At 51.2% G+C, this 17,385-nt stretch overlaps 1 protein-coding gene across 6 annotated transcripts in view; it reads right to left on the bottom strand.

Moving 5' to 3' along the window:
* Positions 1 to 17,385, bottom strand: part of pard3ab (par-3 family cell polarity regulator alpha, b) — a 123,874-nt gene that overhangs the window by 30,444 nt on the left and 76,045 nt on the right. For 3 of the 6 annotated variants that reach the window (XM_030363611.1, XM_030363608.1, XM_030363607.1), the window contains exons 18-22: positions 16,689 to 16,733; positions 13,722 to 13,979; positions 12,723 to 12,963; positions 10,356 to 10,484; positions 7,538 to 7,840 (exon numbers count right to left, since the gene is read on the bottom strand). In XM_030363611.1, coding sequence (XP_030219471.1) covers positions 7,538 to 7,840; positions 10,356 to 10,484; positions 12,723 to 12,963; positions 13,722 to 13,979; positions 16,689 to 16,733 — 976 coding nt within the window. Of the gene's footprint in view, positions 1 to 7,537; positions 7,841 to 8,226; positions 9,536 to 10,355; positions 10,485 to 12,722; positions 12,964 to 13,721; positions 13,980 to 16,688; positions 16,734 to 17,385 lie in introns of those variants that run through there. The other 3 variants (XM_030363612.1, XM_030363609.1, XM_030363610.1) reach the window with 3 other exon arrangements.

Genomic DNA, 17,385 nt, shown 5'->3' with positions numbered 1-17,385 from the left:
GAGGGGGGGAGTGGGGAGGAGGGGAGGGGGGGAGGGGGGAGGGGGGGAGGGAGGGGAGGGGGGTGGAGGGGAGGGGGGGGAGACCTCCACTCCTATCAACATTACATCAGAAGAGTGGAAAAGATATGAGAGATAAAGGGAGGAGGAGAGAGGAGAGGGGGAGAGAGACAAGGAGAGGAGAGAGGAGAGGAGGAGAGAGACAAGGAGAGGAGAGAGGAGAGGAGGAGAGAGAAGGAAGAGAAGGAGAGAGAGGGAGGAGAGAGAAGGAAGAGAAGGAGAGAGAGGGAGGAGAGAGATAAGAGAGGAGGAGAGGGAGGAGGCAGGGAGAAGGAGAGAGGAGGGAGAAGAGAGAAGAGAGGAGCAGAGGAGGCGTGGATGGTTTTTGGGTAAGGGATGTTGCAATAAGAAGTAACCGATTCTCACATATTTAATCTCCTGTTCTACTCAACTTCCGCTCCTGTCTGGACACACACACACACACACACACACACACACACACACACACACACACACACACACACACACACACACACACACACACACACACACACACACACACACACACACACACACACCAAAGCCCGTATCAAGTCTCAATGACTCAATCGACTCCATCCATTGACTCAGTCCTCATTGACGTGGATGTTGGCGCTCGACCTCAGATGTTTCCCTCACAACACAGTTCAAATTAGATGTGAAGTTATCTAGTAGACAGCTCATTAAACCGGCCAATGAGGTGGTGCCTCATTAACCGGGCGGGCACTAAGCTTAGGGAGCACTTTATAGACTGGGATTGAAGTGGGCGTGGCCACAGCCCACAGGGACAGACAGGAAGTCCTTATAAGGACTTCATAGTTGCAGAACTTTAATTCCCCATCGTGGACACAAATTAAACCCTGGTCAGGACAGCACAAAACATCAAAACACACACACACGCAGACAAACGCAGGCACACAAACACACTAGGAGACGCACACACACGGACACACACAGACAGACACACAGACACACACAAACCACACCCACACGGAGGTCCGGAGGGGCCGGTCTGGCTGCAAAGTGGCGTGACGCAGAATGTAGGCCAGCCAGCTTTCAGGGTCAGTAGAACACAGAGGATACCCTCCTGTTCCCACAGCCACCCGCAACCCATTAGAGACACACACACTCTGATGTACACAAACACACACGCACACAAACATCAAAACACTCTCTGATGCACACACACAATTTCTCTGATATACACGAACACACACACACACACAAATATCAAAACCCTCTCTCTGACACACACACACACACACACACAAACACCAAAACACTCTCTGATACACACACACATCCAAACACAGTCTCTCATATATACATTTGCATCAACAAACTCTGATATACTCACACAAATACCCTCTCTGCCACACACATGCATCAGAACAAAAATTTACACACACACACACACACACACACACACACACACACACACACACACACACACACACACACACACACACACAAAGACCCAGTCTCTCTCAGACACAAACACACACAACTATACAGCAACACAAACCCACTAACACACACACACACACACTCCCCCCCCCCCCCCCCCCCCCATACACACACACACTCCCCCTCTCTCTCTCAAACACACACACAGACCGCCCAGTGGGACGGTCTGATGTCCTCCCAGCAGGCGGTGAGAACATCCACGCTAGCTGCTCTGTTAGCACTGGAGATAATGCATCTAGCGCGGCGCTATTAGCGAAGGGCTAGCGTGTTGTAAAATGGTGCGCGTGTGTAGGTGTTGAGGGAGTTAGCGCAGGTCTAGTTTGTTAGCGCATGGCTAGCATGTTGTAAAGTGGTGTGTGTGTGTCTTTGGTGAGGCGTGTTAGCGCGGCGCTAGCTTGTTAGCGCAGGGCTAGCATGTCCGGCGTACGGTGGTGTGTGTGTGTGTGTCGTGTTGAGGGGTGTTAGTGCTGGGCTAGTGTGTTAGCGCCGAGCGTGTCCGCCGTAGCTCCTGTGAGTGAGCAGAGCAGGGAGGTAACACAAGGAGAAGAGGGGGGTCCTGGGAGAAGTAACAGACACAGACTCATCTAAAGTTACAACATTGTAACTTTCCTCCGCTGCAGAATTTACAACCGGATGAACGAGCCGGACAACGAGAAGATCATCATTTATCTCCAACTGGGCCAAACACATAAAAACACTAGATGGTACTGTGTTTGTGTGAGTGTCTGGCCTAGTGCATGTGTGTCTGGCCTAGTGTGTGTGTACATGTGTCTGGCCTAGTGTGTGTGTGTGTGTGTCTAGCCTAGTGTGTGTGTGTGTGTGTCTAGCCTAGTGTGTGTGTGTGTGTGTGTGTGTGTGTGTGTGTGTGTGTGTGTGTCTAGCCCAGTGTGTGTGTGTGTGTGTGTGTGTGTGTGTGTGTGTGTGTGTGTGTGTTTATGAGAGCAGCCTCTCTGAGGACTGCCGGTCCCTCGGTGGAGATCAGCAGTAATGGAGGAGATTTAATAACGCTGGCTCTGCTTCCCTGTGAAGCCGCCGAATCACAGTGCAGCCCTCAGAGAATACCCAGCATTCAACACTGCCTCTCACTCCGAACACACGGACAGCCGAAGCATTTTTGGGTCGCTGGCTCTTATAGGCCGACACAAACACTGACTTACTCACTCTAAAGTAAGTCAGGTCCAATTGTGTGTTCACCGGACACACGATTGGATCAGTGAACTGTCCAATAGAATCACAGAGGACGCGGGGCTTGTGGCGTTTCGGTTGGAAAGGAGAAACATGCTAACAGAAATGTCAGTTATCTTCGACATTATTGGAGACGGCTAATAGATTTGTTTGTTATTACATTGGTTGTGAGTTAGCTAAGGCTAACCCTAATCTCAATATAAGCAAAGAATGCATACTAATATTTGAATAACGTGATTATGATCAACCCCAACCTTTGCAGGAACTGAATACTTTCCAGTTAACTGAAGCCCAGCCCTGCCTCTATGATTTAATGATTTAATTTGTTGCCCCACTGGACCAATCACAATCAGAAAAAGACCACATAGAAGGAAACGATGTGGATGTAGCTGACTTCTAATGATGGTAATGCTACCTAATAACGCACTTCATGTTCATCAGTAAATTGTCATCAAGATTAGGTAGACATGTTGTCAGGAGGGGCTTAGGATAAGTTCATTAGGTTTCAGAGACCATCTCCAGAACGTCAACAGTTCAACAAGAGTTAAGTGTGTTCTTTTGGTCGTTTCCTCGGCTGTAATTGTGGGAAAACTCTGGAGAGCAGTGAGATTAACCCTCAGATAATAATGTGCTTGGCAGAACCAAAAGACAACCAGCATCCGAAGGGGGGTTTCCCCAATCTGGCAGTGGCAACCCGACAAAACACATATCAACTTTACCTACTGTACCTCACCTCAAACTCTACCTCACCTCAAACTCTACCTCCCCTCCAACTCTACCTCACCTCCAGACTCTACCTCACCTCCAGACTCTACCTCAGCTCCAGACTCTACCTCGCCTCCAGACTCTACCTCGCCTCCAGACTCTACCTCGCCTCCAGACTCTACCTCACCTCCAGACTCTACCTCACCTCCAGACTCTACCTCACCTCCAGACTCTACCTCACCTCCAGACTCTACCTCACCTCCAGACTGTGTGGAACGGTAGCGAGACACCGCTGAGCTAATGCTACCGTTAGCATCCCCTCTAGGAACGATAGAGACACGCCTAGCTAATGCTACCGTTAGCATCTCCTGTAGAAACGGTAGAGATCCACGCCGAGGTAATGCTACCGCTAGCATCTCCCGTAGGAACGGTAGAGAGCCACGCCGAGTTATTGCTATCGTTGGCATATGCTGTAGGAACGGAAGAGAGACACGCCTAGCTAATGCTACTGTTAGCATCTCGGCTAGAATGTGCTAGCTCCGCGGCGCTGAGGTAACCAGTGTTAAACGTGAGTTCAGGGCAGCAGAACCCTGGGTTCCCCGCAGTGTCCGGCTTTTAATCAGGCTCTCCGAGATATGAACAATAAGAGGCGGGGATTAAGGAGTGGAAAGTATTTCCAGAATGTTCTGAATAGCGGTAGAAAGGGTCAGTACTGATTAAAGTAACAAAGACGACACTGACCGGCTCAAACCAGTTCGGGGACCTTCTGCTGGTCGCCACTCAACGGCTGCTGCTGCGATAAGATTAAGATTAAAAACGGTTCTCGGAGGAACGAAATAACCTTCTCCTCTGCTCTCCGTTTCTATGGAGATGCTTTTACTCTGATCCAATCTCGCTTATGCCCCAATATATCAGCCGACACCTGCTTTTCAAATCCGACAATAACAAACAATAAGAGCCTATAAGATGGCTGTCTGCGTGGGCTTTATTGACTTCCTGTTGTTGGAGGCTGAGGACAGGAAGCTTCCTTCCTGTTTTGCGGCAGGTATATGTTCCTGAGGACTCAGGAGCTCAACTCGACTGCTGTCGGAGAAGATTGTGTTTCAGGTGTTTTTTAATGTTTCGGCCGCTACAGTTTGGTAATAAAACCAAGCGTTACTGTGAAAACAAGCCACAGCGTTTGTGGAGGTTAGACGTCTCAACACACCGAGGACAGAACTGCTTTAAAAGAAAGGAACTGAAAGGAGAAAGATTGTCTGTTCCCAGTATTTCCTGGCAGACGTCTGCATCTCTTCGATTGGACGGCCAAGCAAAGCCCCCAGTGTCCGTGTTCCTCACCAAACTAATAAAGTTGGGGGAGCTGCTGCTATTTGTTAGCTTGTGTTTTGCTGGGATTTGGGGGGGGGGGGGGTGGGGGGGTAACCAAGGCCTCAGAACCGCCCACGCACAGAGAGAGAGAGACACAAAAAGAGAGAGTGAGAGAGACAGAGAGAGAGAAAGAGACACAAAGAGAGTGAGTGAGAGAGAAAGAGAAAGACACAAAGAGAGAGTGAAAGCGAAAGAGAAAGAGAGGGAGAGCAAGAGAGAGACGAATGAGGTGAGGCAGCTAATTTTCCATGATGCATTAGAAACGTTTACCCTTTTGATTCGGCCTCCAGTTGTAAATGGTTTAGTTTCAGGTTTAATTTAGCGGTTAAAGAGAAGCTTAAGTTATGCTAAGGATTCGGTTAGCCATGTTCCGAGGGGTTATTCTGCTGTAAGCGTCTCCTAAAAGGAACTCAGAGCCGCCCACACAGCCCTGGCGACCAGAACGTTGTTCCAGAGAAGGAGGCCGACCTGACAGCGGAACACAGAGCAGGAACCCACCCCAACGGCTTGTTCAACACACCGGCCCCAACTGAAGAATAGGAGTCAGGCATGAACGACCTTGAGGAAGCTTTATTTTAGAAATTAAACCAGCTTCTCTGGGAAATCAAGTGTTCGTCATGTATTCATACCAGCGTTCAAACACACAACAAACCAAGTCACACAGACACAATTCTTCATATCGTCAAGTATTCACACAAGCATGCAAACACACAACAAATTAAGTCACACACACACACACACACACACACACACACACACACACACACACACACACACACACACACACACACACACACACACACACACACACACACACACACACACACACACCCACACACACCCACCAGCGGGAGAGGGAATGAATTATGAATGAATTAAGGCTGGGGAGAATCTCAACGGTGTTGGAGGAAGAATGCGAAAGCCACCGCAGACTCATCTTGAAGCGATGAAAACACAACTGTTCACAATTATCTGCTGGATCTCATCCCGCCCGGGTGCACCGAGAGACACTTTGGCAGCTCTGGTTTCCCACCATGCACCGCTTTGCCCCCAGAGCTTCAGCTTGGACATAAATACACCAAACACTTAACCTCTTAACTCATCTTAAACATGTGGAGACAGACAGACGGAGAGACAGACAGGACAGAGAGACAGGGGAGAGAGACAAGGGAGAGATTCACAGGAGTGAGACAGGGGAGTGACTTACTAATAGAGAAGAGAGGGAGAGAGAGAGCGAGTGAACAAGAGCCAGATCAAGAGAGAAAGAAAGAGATAGAGATAGAGCGAGAGAACGAGAGAGCGAGAGATAGAGCGAGAGTGAGAGGGAGAGCTAGAGAGCGATCGAGAGATAGAGAGCGGCAGCGAGAGAGCTAGAGACAGAGAGAACAGAAAGTATTCCATGTACGGGCTCACCCCCCCCCCCCCCCCCCCCCCCCCCCCCCCCCCCTCTCCCCCAGCCCCATCCGCAGACGGGCTGGGATGACATTTACCGCATGCCTTCCTTTGCTCTGATTAGCAGGTCCGCTAAGGTGAGATAGCATGCTAGCTGCGTGGGGCTACTGGGGGAACCACAGCGTAGCACCGTAGCGTCGGAGCACTGTAGCGGCGTGCGTAGGAGAGATGGGGAGCCAACGCTCACCGCGGCCGGCAGACAGACAACCTTTAGCTGAAATACCAGTTGGCTCACTGGGTGGGGGGGTTTGCTCTGGCTAGCCCTGAAAGGTTGGTCCACCGTGAGTGACAGGGAGGGCCGTGCCTTCCCGTCCGCTGACAGGAAGTAGCGTAGTTTACGAAGGGCGGAAAACACAGCAGGACTAAGGGAGGTGGGTTGTGATGTCACAAATCCAGCGCTAGCCCCTGATTGGCTGTGGCGGAGGAGGCGGCCCCCTTGGGTGACAGTTAATAACCCAACGGCTGGATGAAACACAAAGGTGGATCCGATCAACGGACCAGCGGATTATAAAGACAACACACAGATAAAGGTCATTACCCCTGGCTGGAGGTACTGTTTCATGACGGAGCGACAGGAGAAGGGCTCTCCGAACACACCGACCGAACCGGGACGTAGCGACCGGGACTAACCGACTGCGTCTCGTCAGGCCGGCTGGAACCGGTCAGGTTTTTAGAGTCAGTGGCCTGTCCTGATTTAGTCTGACAAGGAGGGGGAACTCCTCAACATGAGGGACCGAGCGGATCTCCACCTCTGTGATCTAAAGAGGTCACCAGGACCTCTCCCCTCCATTGGGGTCTCCTCCCAGGACCCCCGCTCCACAGAGCCACACAAGGTGTGCCTTTGTCTCCCAGAACCCCGTGCTGACGGGGCCTGCTTTGGCACCTTTCCCAGAATTCCTCTCTGCTCTCGTTCCCTCCCCGTCCCACGGAGGCCGAGCCCAGACCCTCGCTCCACTGGGCCCGCGACAGCACCATCCCCACCACCCACAATAACCAGTGACCGGACCCATCATATACTGGGAGTGTTCCAGTGACCGGACTCATCATATACTGGGAGCATTCCAGTGACCAGACCCATTCATATACTGGGATTATTCCCGTGCATTCATCCATCAGACCAGTGACCAGACTCACTCTATACTGGGAGGGTTCCAGTACATCGTTGAAACGTTTGAAACAAAGGTCAGGTGTCAGAGGTCAGGGGTCAGGCGCTGGGAGTCCAGGTCTCAACACGTTCAGGGTCCCGAGGCAGACTAGCCCTCCCCCCTCCCCTACATATCTGTGGACAGGTGCCCCTCCCCCCTCCTCTCTCTGGTCCTCCTACCTGTCTGCGGACGGGGGCCTCCCATTGGGGGCCTTGCTGACGGGGGTGTAGAGGGTGGAGTCTGAGAGCTGGTGGTGGTGCTGGTGCTGGGGGTGGGGGGGCAGGAGGCGGGGGTAGGGGAGGCGGGGGCTGCCCAGCGGGGGGTCAGAGGCGGGCGGGGAGGGGATGCCGGCGTACGGGTGCTCCTCTGCCTCCTCCTGGTTGCCGTGGTTACCGCCCAGGGGCCGGCATACGTCCAGGATCTCGGCGTAGTCCCGCTCCCGCGCCTGACGCTCTCGCAGCTCCCGCTTCTTCTGCTGGATCCTGAGGAGGAGGAGGAGGAGGAGGAGGAGGAGGAAGAGGAGGAGGAGGAAGAGGAGCAGGAGGAAGAGGAGCAGGTGGAGGAGGAGGAGCAAGAGGAGCAGGAGGAGGAGCAGGAGGAAGAGGAGAAGGAGGAGGAAGAGGAGCAGGAGGAGGAGGAAGAGGAGCAGGAGCAGCATGAGGAACAGCAGCAGCAGGAAGAAAGGAGGATGAAGAGCAGGACGAGGAGAATGAAGACATAAAGGAAGAGGAGGTGGAGGTGGAGGAGCAGGAGGATGAAGAGGTGGAGGATGAAGAGGAGATGAGGAGGAGAAGAGATGGTGAGGGGGTAGAGGAGCCCAGAAGGAAGAGGAGAAGTTGGTGAGGAGGAGGAGGAGGAGGAGGAGGAGGAGGAGGAGGAGGAGGTAAGGAAAAGCAGAACAGGAGAAGGGCATGAAGATGATGAGCACCGAAAGAGACCAGGGAGAACCTCCACAATCATTGCGACCAAAGCAGCTAACGGCTACCAGCTAGCGGCTACCAGCTAGCGGCTACCAGCTAGCGGCTACCAGCTAGCAGCTACCAGCAAGCGGCTACCAGCTAGCGGCTACCAGCTAGCGGCTACCAGCAAGCGGCTACCAGCAAGCGGCTACCAGCGGACAGATAGCAGCTACCAGCAAGCGGCTACCAGCTAGCCCTTAGCAGTCATTTTATTGACACATTTCTCACGCTCCAATAAAATGACCCAAAGTTGAGAAGGAGGGGGACAGGGAAGAGGAAGATGGAGGTGGAGGAAAGGAGGTGAAGTGGAGGTGTGTGGGGGTGGGGGTGGGGGTGGTGGGGCAGTGCGGGTGGGCATCAAGTGGGATCCGTCCAGGACCAGAGAGAGTCGGACCGGACCCCAGGAGCGTTCCCTGATCCACCGCGACCGCTTCGTGCCCCCTTCCTCCTCCTCCCTACCGTGTGGCTCAGGAGGTGGAGCGGGTTGACTGGGGACCGGAAGGTTGCTAGTTTGATCCTTGGCTCCTCTTCCTAGAGTGTTGAGGGGCCCCTGAGCAAGACGCCTCACCCTGCATTGTTGACACCGCCGTCGTCGGTGTGTGAATGTGTGCATGAATGGGTGAATGTCAAGGCAGTATTGTGAAGCACTTTGAGTGGCTCACCCTCCCCCTCCTCCTCCAGCTGGGGAGGAGGAGGAGGAGGTGCTGGAGGGGGGGTAATACTCTAGAATGCCCCGTGAACAGTCAAAGCTGCTAACCAGCGATTTCCTCACATTTTCTTCCTGTTCGTCTTGCGTCGGGTTGTCGGTACGATAAATGTTTACTGATCATTTATTCATTCGCTTCGGAGCCCCCATTCAATACAATATCAAACAGTCGGAAAGTAAAAACCTGTTTTTAACTTGAGGTCTTAAACACAAAGCAACACACAAAACTAAAACAAGGAGATTGACACAGAGCCGGCGTTGGCGGCGGCTAGCCGGCCGTAGCTCGGGGGGAACCGGGAGGAGGTGCATGTCGCTGTCATCAGGACCCGCCCCGGTGGAGCCAGAGGAGAGCCTTATGCTAGCGGCCCGCTAACGAGCAACAGCGGGGCGTAATGGGCTATAATCAGCATGGCCCCTACACACAAACACACACAGGCTAATTAATTAGCACGCTAGGCGACAAGCTAACGGCCTTGGCATTCATAAAGAAGCCTGGATGACTGGCAGATCGCCTGGTGGGGGGGGAAGAGAGAGAGAGAGAGAGAGAGAGAGAGAGAGAGAGAGAGAGAGAGAGAGAGAGAGAGAGAGAGAGAGAGAGAGAGAGAGAGAGAGAGGTTCATCAACCCACACTAAAGACCCCCAAGAGAGACACAGCCAGACTCTCCACTCAGGACCACGCACTCCAAACCAGGGGGTGGAACTCAGAGCAGCAGGGGGTGGAACCCAGAGCAGCAGGGGGTGGAACCCAGAGCAGCAGGGGGTGGAACCCAGAGCAGCAGGGGGTGGAACCCTAGAGCAGCAGGGGGTGGAACCCTAGAGCAGCAGGGGGTGGAACCCTAAACCAGCAGGGGGTGGAACCCTAGAGCAGCAGGGTAAATGAGGCCCTCTGATTGGTCAACCGTGGTTTACATGAAAGTTTCAACACAGCTCCAGAGGAGGTTAGACTCCTGGTTCACAGTTCAGGGGATATGACAGATCTGGCGGCCATTTCGTGGCTCTCAGAGCGCAGGCTCACCTTCGGCTAGCTAAATATGGCTCCCCGTTTTCACAACCATCATTTTTTCATCTTCTCTGACAATATCAACGTTCAGATGGGACGAGATGGACAAGTTTTGGTATAACGTTCAAATGCTCAAATAAAGGTTAGATGAGGTTTGTTGTTGTAAAATGGGCATACAGACTTGACAAAACACAATGCATCATGGGAAATTCCATGATTTCTACTGGTTGCACCCAGCGAAAACAACGCCCAAAACACAAAAACAACAGCATCCAGGGCAGTGAGGAAGATGTCCGCCGGTCGCCAGCGTCTGAACGCGAGCGCTCGCTCACCTCTCCTGCTCCAGCTTCATGCGCTGCGTCTCCTCCTCCGACGCCTGTGATTCCTCCGTCCGCCACTTGGCCGAGCCTTTCCGCTCCAGCTTGTCGCCGACGCGTTCGTCCTTCCGATTCTTCCCGAACCTGCCGACATTGGAGTGCGTTGTGACGACGTTAGTGACGATTATGATTCTGAAAACTGTTTTAGTAACGACAACAATAACACAATGCATACAATAATATTAATTATAAAAGGGTAATAACGTCATTAACGACACCATGGGTTAGCATATGCTAGGCTACCGCCAACAACGTTAACCCGGGCTAACGCATAAAGCGATAATATCCTCATAACAACAACATAACTGTAAAAACACTACAAAGCAACAGCAGTATTAAAGACGATACGAAGATGCTTGAGGTGATAACGGTAATATTCCGATGTTTCTGATTCGTATTTAAATCGATCCATTTACACAGCAGCTTTTCACTGACGTAACCCGACGGTAGAAAGTGACGAAGGCCCCAGCAGAACGCTAGATGTGGCCGGGAGACGAGGTGTGTGTGTGTTGTGTCTCCGCTTAGATCCTGATGGCAGAGTGATCCATCACTCAGACTCTCGCTCCACACACCACTGGCTTTCATTAACACCCTGTTTAATACTGCCTCGCATGCCCGCGCAGAGAGAGAGACACACACACACACACACACACACACACACACACACACACACACACACACACACACACACACACACACACACACACACACACACACACACACACACACGGAATAAACAGACAGATAGCGGTGAAGATTTACGAGGCAACGGCAGAACTGGTGAAGGGAGGAGAGAGAGTTTGGAGGAGGGTTGTTTAATGCTCTCCGTATCGCGTGTTTTATTAGCCTCTCCATTCAGCACCGCCGCCTCTGTGACTTACTGGGGACTACTTTCAGCGGTGGAGGGAGACGGGAGGTGATTGAGGGGCCGCGGTGCGTTTCGTGTTAATCCATCGATGGGGAACTAGTGTCTGAAGCGCCGGCCCGACGCAGGGAGAGCGAGCTACACTACAGGACACAGCGCCACAACTAGTTTATATACTACACAACCACTTCAGACGCTACACAACACTATACAACACTACACAATACAACAGAGCCTCAGGGCCATGAAACTATTTTTAAGGGGAAGAGGGAGGGGGAGGGAGAGGGAGGAGGGGAGGTAAGAGGTGGAGGCAGGGAGGGGGAGGAGGAGAGGTAAGAGGAGGGAGGGAGAGAGGTATGGTTACAGAGATAAAGAGAGGGAATCCCCTCTGCATTACTTAAATCTAAAAGTGGATTATGTCTGCTGTGTTGCTGTGTGAAAAGAGCAATATGAATAAAGTTTGATGTAATTGGATTGGGTTCCAGTAAGTAGGGAGCGGGGATGGTGGGGCTGAATCAGGCCAGTCCATTAACAACAGCTTCCTCCCAGACAGGAAGTAGGAGATCCCTATCAAATCGTCTGGGTTACGTAAGTGTTTGTGTGTTTGTTTGTGACAGTGATTGACAGGTTTATGTTGTGGTTTTCTCCCGTTTCCTGCATTGAAACACCATATTCAAGCAGAAATACTATTATTATTATTGTCATCATTGGTGGTATTATTATAATAACTATTATTATAAATATGATCTGTGCTTTGGCAAGAAACAGGCGTTCAGAATCACACGTTCTCAAAGACTCACCACAAACTACATTTTACTCCATGAGAATAGAACAATGAAATTAGGGTAACATTTCCCAGGAAGTAAATGCATTGGATATGATGCTTAGGGCTGGGTAAAAATATATATTCATCAATGCAGTGCAATTTATTCATCAATGTACTGCAATTTATTTGTTCAGAAATTTTTGAAATTGATTATTTCCATAAATAAAGAAACATACTCAGTAATTGTATCTAGAACCGAGTATGCCTAAATTGACATGCACTTTTACATTTGTCCATGTTATGATTATTACTTTTATGCTGCAAGTTTAGCTGAGGAACAATACTATACAATGTTGTATTCCCTTTTTGCTAATTAAAGCACAATGAAATGGTTAATTCATTTTGAAATGGTTAATTCTAAATAATATTTAGGTATTTTTGTCATCTGCACGTATTATTGAATCGATATCTTAGCAATTGGATCAATATCAAACCGTATCAAGTCGATATCGAATCGAATCAAGGCCTAAAGAATCAGAATTGAATTGAATTGTGAGGTACCTTGCAATACCCAGCCCTAATGATGCGATTGATGTACGATTGTGTTAAAAAAATAACCATGCTCCCGAGACATCTGTCAGCACCGTTGGACGGTGGACGAACCAAAATGGCCGCCATAACTTAGTCCTACCTGAACATCTCCCCCAGGCCCTTCAGCATGCCCTTCTTGGCCTTGCCCTTCTCCTTGTCCTTCTCCTTCCCTCCCTCGCTCCTCTTCTTCTCCTTGGTGGGCGTCTTGTCCTTCCTCTTCTCCTCCCTGGGCCGGTCCGAAGAGGCGGACCCGTTGGCCAACCCGGTCAGGGGGGTGAGGTCTGCTACCGTGGAGACCGAGTCCCGCCCAGACCGGGAGCTCCCCTCTGTGTCCTCCTCCACTGGGGGGGGGGGGGGGGAGGAGAGGGGAAGAGAGGGGGAGGAGAGGAGATGGAGGAGAGAGGAGAGGGGAGATGAGATAAGAGAGGGAGCAGATGAACAGAGCCATGAATAGATGGATCGACTAGATCAAATTATTTTCACTTAAATCATATGTTTTGTACAGGTTTAAGCTATTAGGGAAAATCCTAACCAAAGCTAACATAAGAGGCTGTCTAACTTAACCTTTAACCAAAACGATTCGCTAACCTAACTGTCACACAGCGTTAACCACGCCCCCGCCTCCGTGTTCACAGCACCACACCCTGACTCAGCATGTGTGTGTGATGGTGTGTGTGTGTTAGTCACAAAACTGTCACTCCCGTGCTTCATTACAAGTGTAGCCGCCGGCTCACCGCTACTCACACGCCAATCAACCCCGAGCTCTAACCACATACCCACAATGCAATGCACACTTACCCACAATGCAGTGCTGACTTACACTAACATGCATCGTTTGGTTATAAGCATATCAACAACTTCACTAACAAACAATATCACAACTGCAAAGCAAACCATCTGCGGTTTAGCTTCCTGCTAATCAAGGAGGGCAGACAATTTGTGTGTTTGATGCTGGCTGTTGGTTTCATCTCTGAATTCAGTCTGTTGTTTCAGTACAAACCCTCTCAGCTCTCTGTTCTTAGGGCACTTCAGTGGCAGTGGTGGAAATCGAACCCCCGACCCTACTCCAGGGAAGATAAGATCCAACATGAGGTCTTACGTGTGTCCATGCCCTCATCTTCTTCTTCGGTGGTGATGGCGGCAGCGTTGGCGGCGGCGGTCGGCCGGTCATACGATTTATCGATGGCGGCGCGGAAGCTCTCGTTGCAGCCCCGCCCCCTGATGATGCGGGGGCGTGGCCTGTGGAAGGGGTGGTCCCCTCCATTCAGGGTCACCTCGGCCACGGCGGTCTGGAGGCTCTCCAGGGAGCTGGACTTCTTCAGGCCCAGAGACGGACCCACGTCCCGGGGAGACGACCCTGGACGGTTACGGAGAGGCCGGAGGTCAGACACAACGGCCCAGCTAGCATTATCTGAAACATTTTCAGGATTTTCGTGATTCGCGTTCGTTACTCCTATCCAAAAGAGACTCGTGGCGAGTTATTTTATATGTCGTTAAGGAGCAGGTAAGGATGGGGCGTCTGGATGAACGACTGCACTGGGGATCGAACCCAGAACCACGTTTCTTTACAAAGAGACAGATATACGTATCTAAAGGAATCACATCGTTATGCTTTCTGAGGGAGGCCTGGCTGTGTTCTTTCAAATTAAAAGCACAACGTCCCAGGACGAACCCAACAGCTTGATGATTCTACACCAACAACCACGATAATAACAGTGACACAACAATAACGGAACACTAACACAACAATAATGCCACCGCAGCAACAGGGAACTTTAATCCACAGCACTTGTGTCTCTATAGTCATTATAAGTGAAGTGGAAAGCTGTCCATCTGTGGGCCTAAGCTGCCCTCTCCACAATAGAACACGCTGTCGTTTGTTAACTGAACGCCGTCCTCGTGAAAACTATGGAGGATAAACCACACTGGACGTGTAATCTGTCGAGGGCTTTGGCTTCCTTCACTTCCACAAAGGGTGCGTGTTGAGATGCATATTGGGTAATACGAATAAAGAGGCGAACGGGGACCTCAGAGGACGAACGTTGGGTTGTCTTATAAGGGAGAGAGCGAAAGGGAGCGACAAAGAGAGGGTGGGACAGGGTGCGAGAAAGGGAGACCGAGATTGAGTGAGAGATTAGGAGAGAGAGAGACAGAGAGCCAAAGTGAGAGACAGAGATGGAGAGAGAGATGGAGACAGAGTGAGAGAGACAGAGATGAAGAGAGGCAGGGAGAGATGAGGAGAGCGAGCAGATGGAGAGAGAGATGAATCCCGTCTTGCTCCTTTACGTGAGGACTAGTGGGCGATAGTCATTAGAACATCCATCACTCCTACGTCAGGTTGGCTTGGTGTCAAACGGAGCGAGCGGATTTGCTCGACGACACCATGGGTTAGCATATGCTAACCTGCCGCTAACAAGGCTAACCCGGGCTAACATTGGCCGTCTGGCAGCGTCCTTCCATTTACTGTTGAGTTGTTTAGCAGAAGCTCTTATTGAAGGAGACTCAGTGGATTCAGAGGAGTGGGATTGAGGAGCAGGAGGGATTATGACGTCTTACTCTGGGAGGCCTACATAAAGGGCATTTAGCAAACGCTTTTATCCAGAGTGTCTTACGATAAGTTAATTTGTCAGAAGAACAGTAAGGATGTTCACAGAACCAAGTGCCAAGCACTAACAATCGCTAGGCTAACCCATTCCCTGTTCACAACAAAGATAGCTAGGATAAGACTTTACACAATGCAAAGTACTAAAGATAGCTAGGATAAGACGCTAGACAATGCTAAGAACTATTTCTAAGTGCAAAAATACAATAAGCGCGTAAGAGGGGGATTGGGGGAAGGTATGCAGAGCGTAGGTGAACTCTGAACAGCCAATCACAACACACCCGTTTAGCGCCACCTAGCTCGGCGCGGCGCAGCCTATGGTTACGAGGGGCGGCCGGTGATTTCATGCTAAATGCTAAATGGGCCGCGGCTCATGCCTCATCGCCGTGAGCGACATGCGGGGTACGAAGGAGCTTGTGGAAAGTGAAAATAAACGGCGAGCGCCTAAGATAACAGGCTGAAATCTATTAGCCCAATGCGGCCGGGGAACCTGAGAGCTGAGCAGCTCAGAAGACCCAAACAGAGTGGCGTCCATTACTCAAAACTTTTCAGAAAGGCGCTCAGCCGTCTCACAATCTCTGGATTCGTCACGGAGACGAAAGGGGAGGAAAAAAAAGTCCTTTCTGCTTGAGTAGAGGCTTTGGGGAGTTATCGGTTTATTTGGTTTGCCGGGAATTTGAAAACGCGAGCAGGGGGCTTTTTTCAACCCTCTCGCCTCGCAGGGAATAAATCGTAGCTTTGTGTCACTAAACCCTTCAATCTCCTTCTCTGTAGACCGTCCCCATGTCTGTGCCACGCGGCATGTTCAGCCGGCGCCAGCTCCCAGAACCGCACTCGGATAGCTTAGAACGCTCCACAACTGAATACGCTCATTTGCTCTCTCTCTCTCTCTCTCTCTCTCTCTCTGTGTTCCTGTGTGTCTCATTGTCTCTCGCCCCTCAGGGCCGCTTCAGAAGCAGATCTTCTGGTTAGCGGAGGCAGCAGGGAGAGGACAGCAGATCTGACAATGATGGATGGCCCTCTGTCAGCGAGGTTCCTTAACCAAGGACACAGAGCTCTCTCTACCGCCCTCGCTCTCTCCTACACATCACACACACACATTCATAAAGGCAACCACACACATACATGATGCAGGCGCACACACACGCACACACACACACACCACCCACGCACACACACACGCAACCCACATAGAACTTCAATAATTAGAATCTATGCACACAGACGCACACACCAACACTGACAGAAACACACACACGCACGCACGCACGCACGCACGCACGCACGCCATCCTATTGTAGGACTGTTCATCTGTAGATTTCTGGTCATGAGGCTACTTTGGCTAGAGGCAACGTGATTGGTAGATCAACTTGCTCGTTAAAAAATCTGGGCGTGTAGGGTTAGAGGGGTAGATGGGCCGTGATTGGTCGATTGGTTTGTTAATACACCTGAGCATGCTCTTACCTGCGTTGGGGTCGGGTCGTGGTGTGAGGTTAATCTCGTCGGCTACTGTTAAGGGAACAGATGGGGGTCAAGGGTCAAAGGTTAGTGCAGGAACATTCCACATGCTACATTCCGTCATGGCAAGGAGACATTAGCGAGAGACGAGCCATGCAGGAGAGGGCGAGCGAGAGAAAATATATAGGGGGGCGAGAGAGAGAGAGAGAGAGAGAGAGAGAGAGAGAGAGAGAGAGAGAGAGAGAGAGAGAGAGAGAGAGAGAGAGAGAGAGAGAGAGAGAGAGAGAGAGAGAGAGAGAGAGAGAGAGAGAGAGAGAGAGAGAGAGAGAGAGAGAGAGAGGGAGGGAGAGAGAGAGAGAGAGAGAGAGAGAGAGAGAGAGAGAGAGAGAAACAGAGAGAAACAGAGAGAGCGAGCACAAGAGAGAGCGAGGGGAATTGAAGAGGGTTGTTTTGTGTAGAGATAAGCGATCAGGCGTAGAGCGGTATCAACACAGAGCACAGATTACAGATCTGCCCTCAGAACTCCTCAGCCCGCGATCACTCGCAGTTCGAAGCCATTTACACACCGGGGGACAGTGGAGGGAGGGAGGAGGGAGATAGGCATCAGGCAGGGGGGGAGGGAGTGTGTCTGAATGCAGGGTGTGTGCGTGTGCGTGTGTGCGTGTGCGTGTGCGTATGCGTGTGTGTGTGCGCGTTTCAGATC

The sequence above is a fragment of the Gadus morhua genome, chromosome 8 (assembly GCF_902167405.1).
Source record: "Gadus morhua chromosome 8, gadMor3.0, whole genome shotgun sequence".
Lineage (NCBI taxonomy): Eukaryota > Metazoa > Chordata > Actinopteri > Gadiformes > Gadidae > Gadus > Gadus morhua.
Note: the sequence above shows the minus strand (reverse complement) of the source record. Positions and strands in the feature narration are given on the sequence as shown.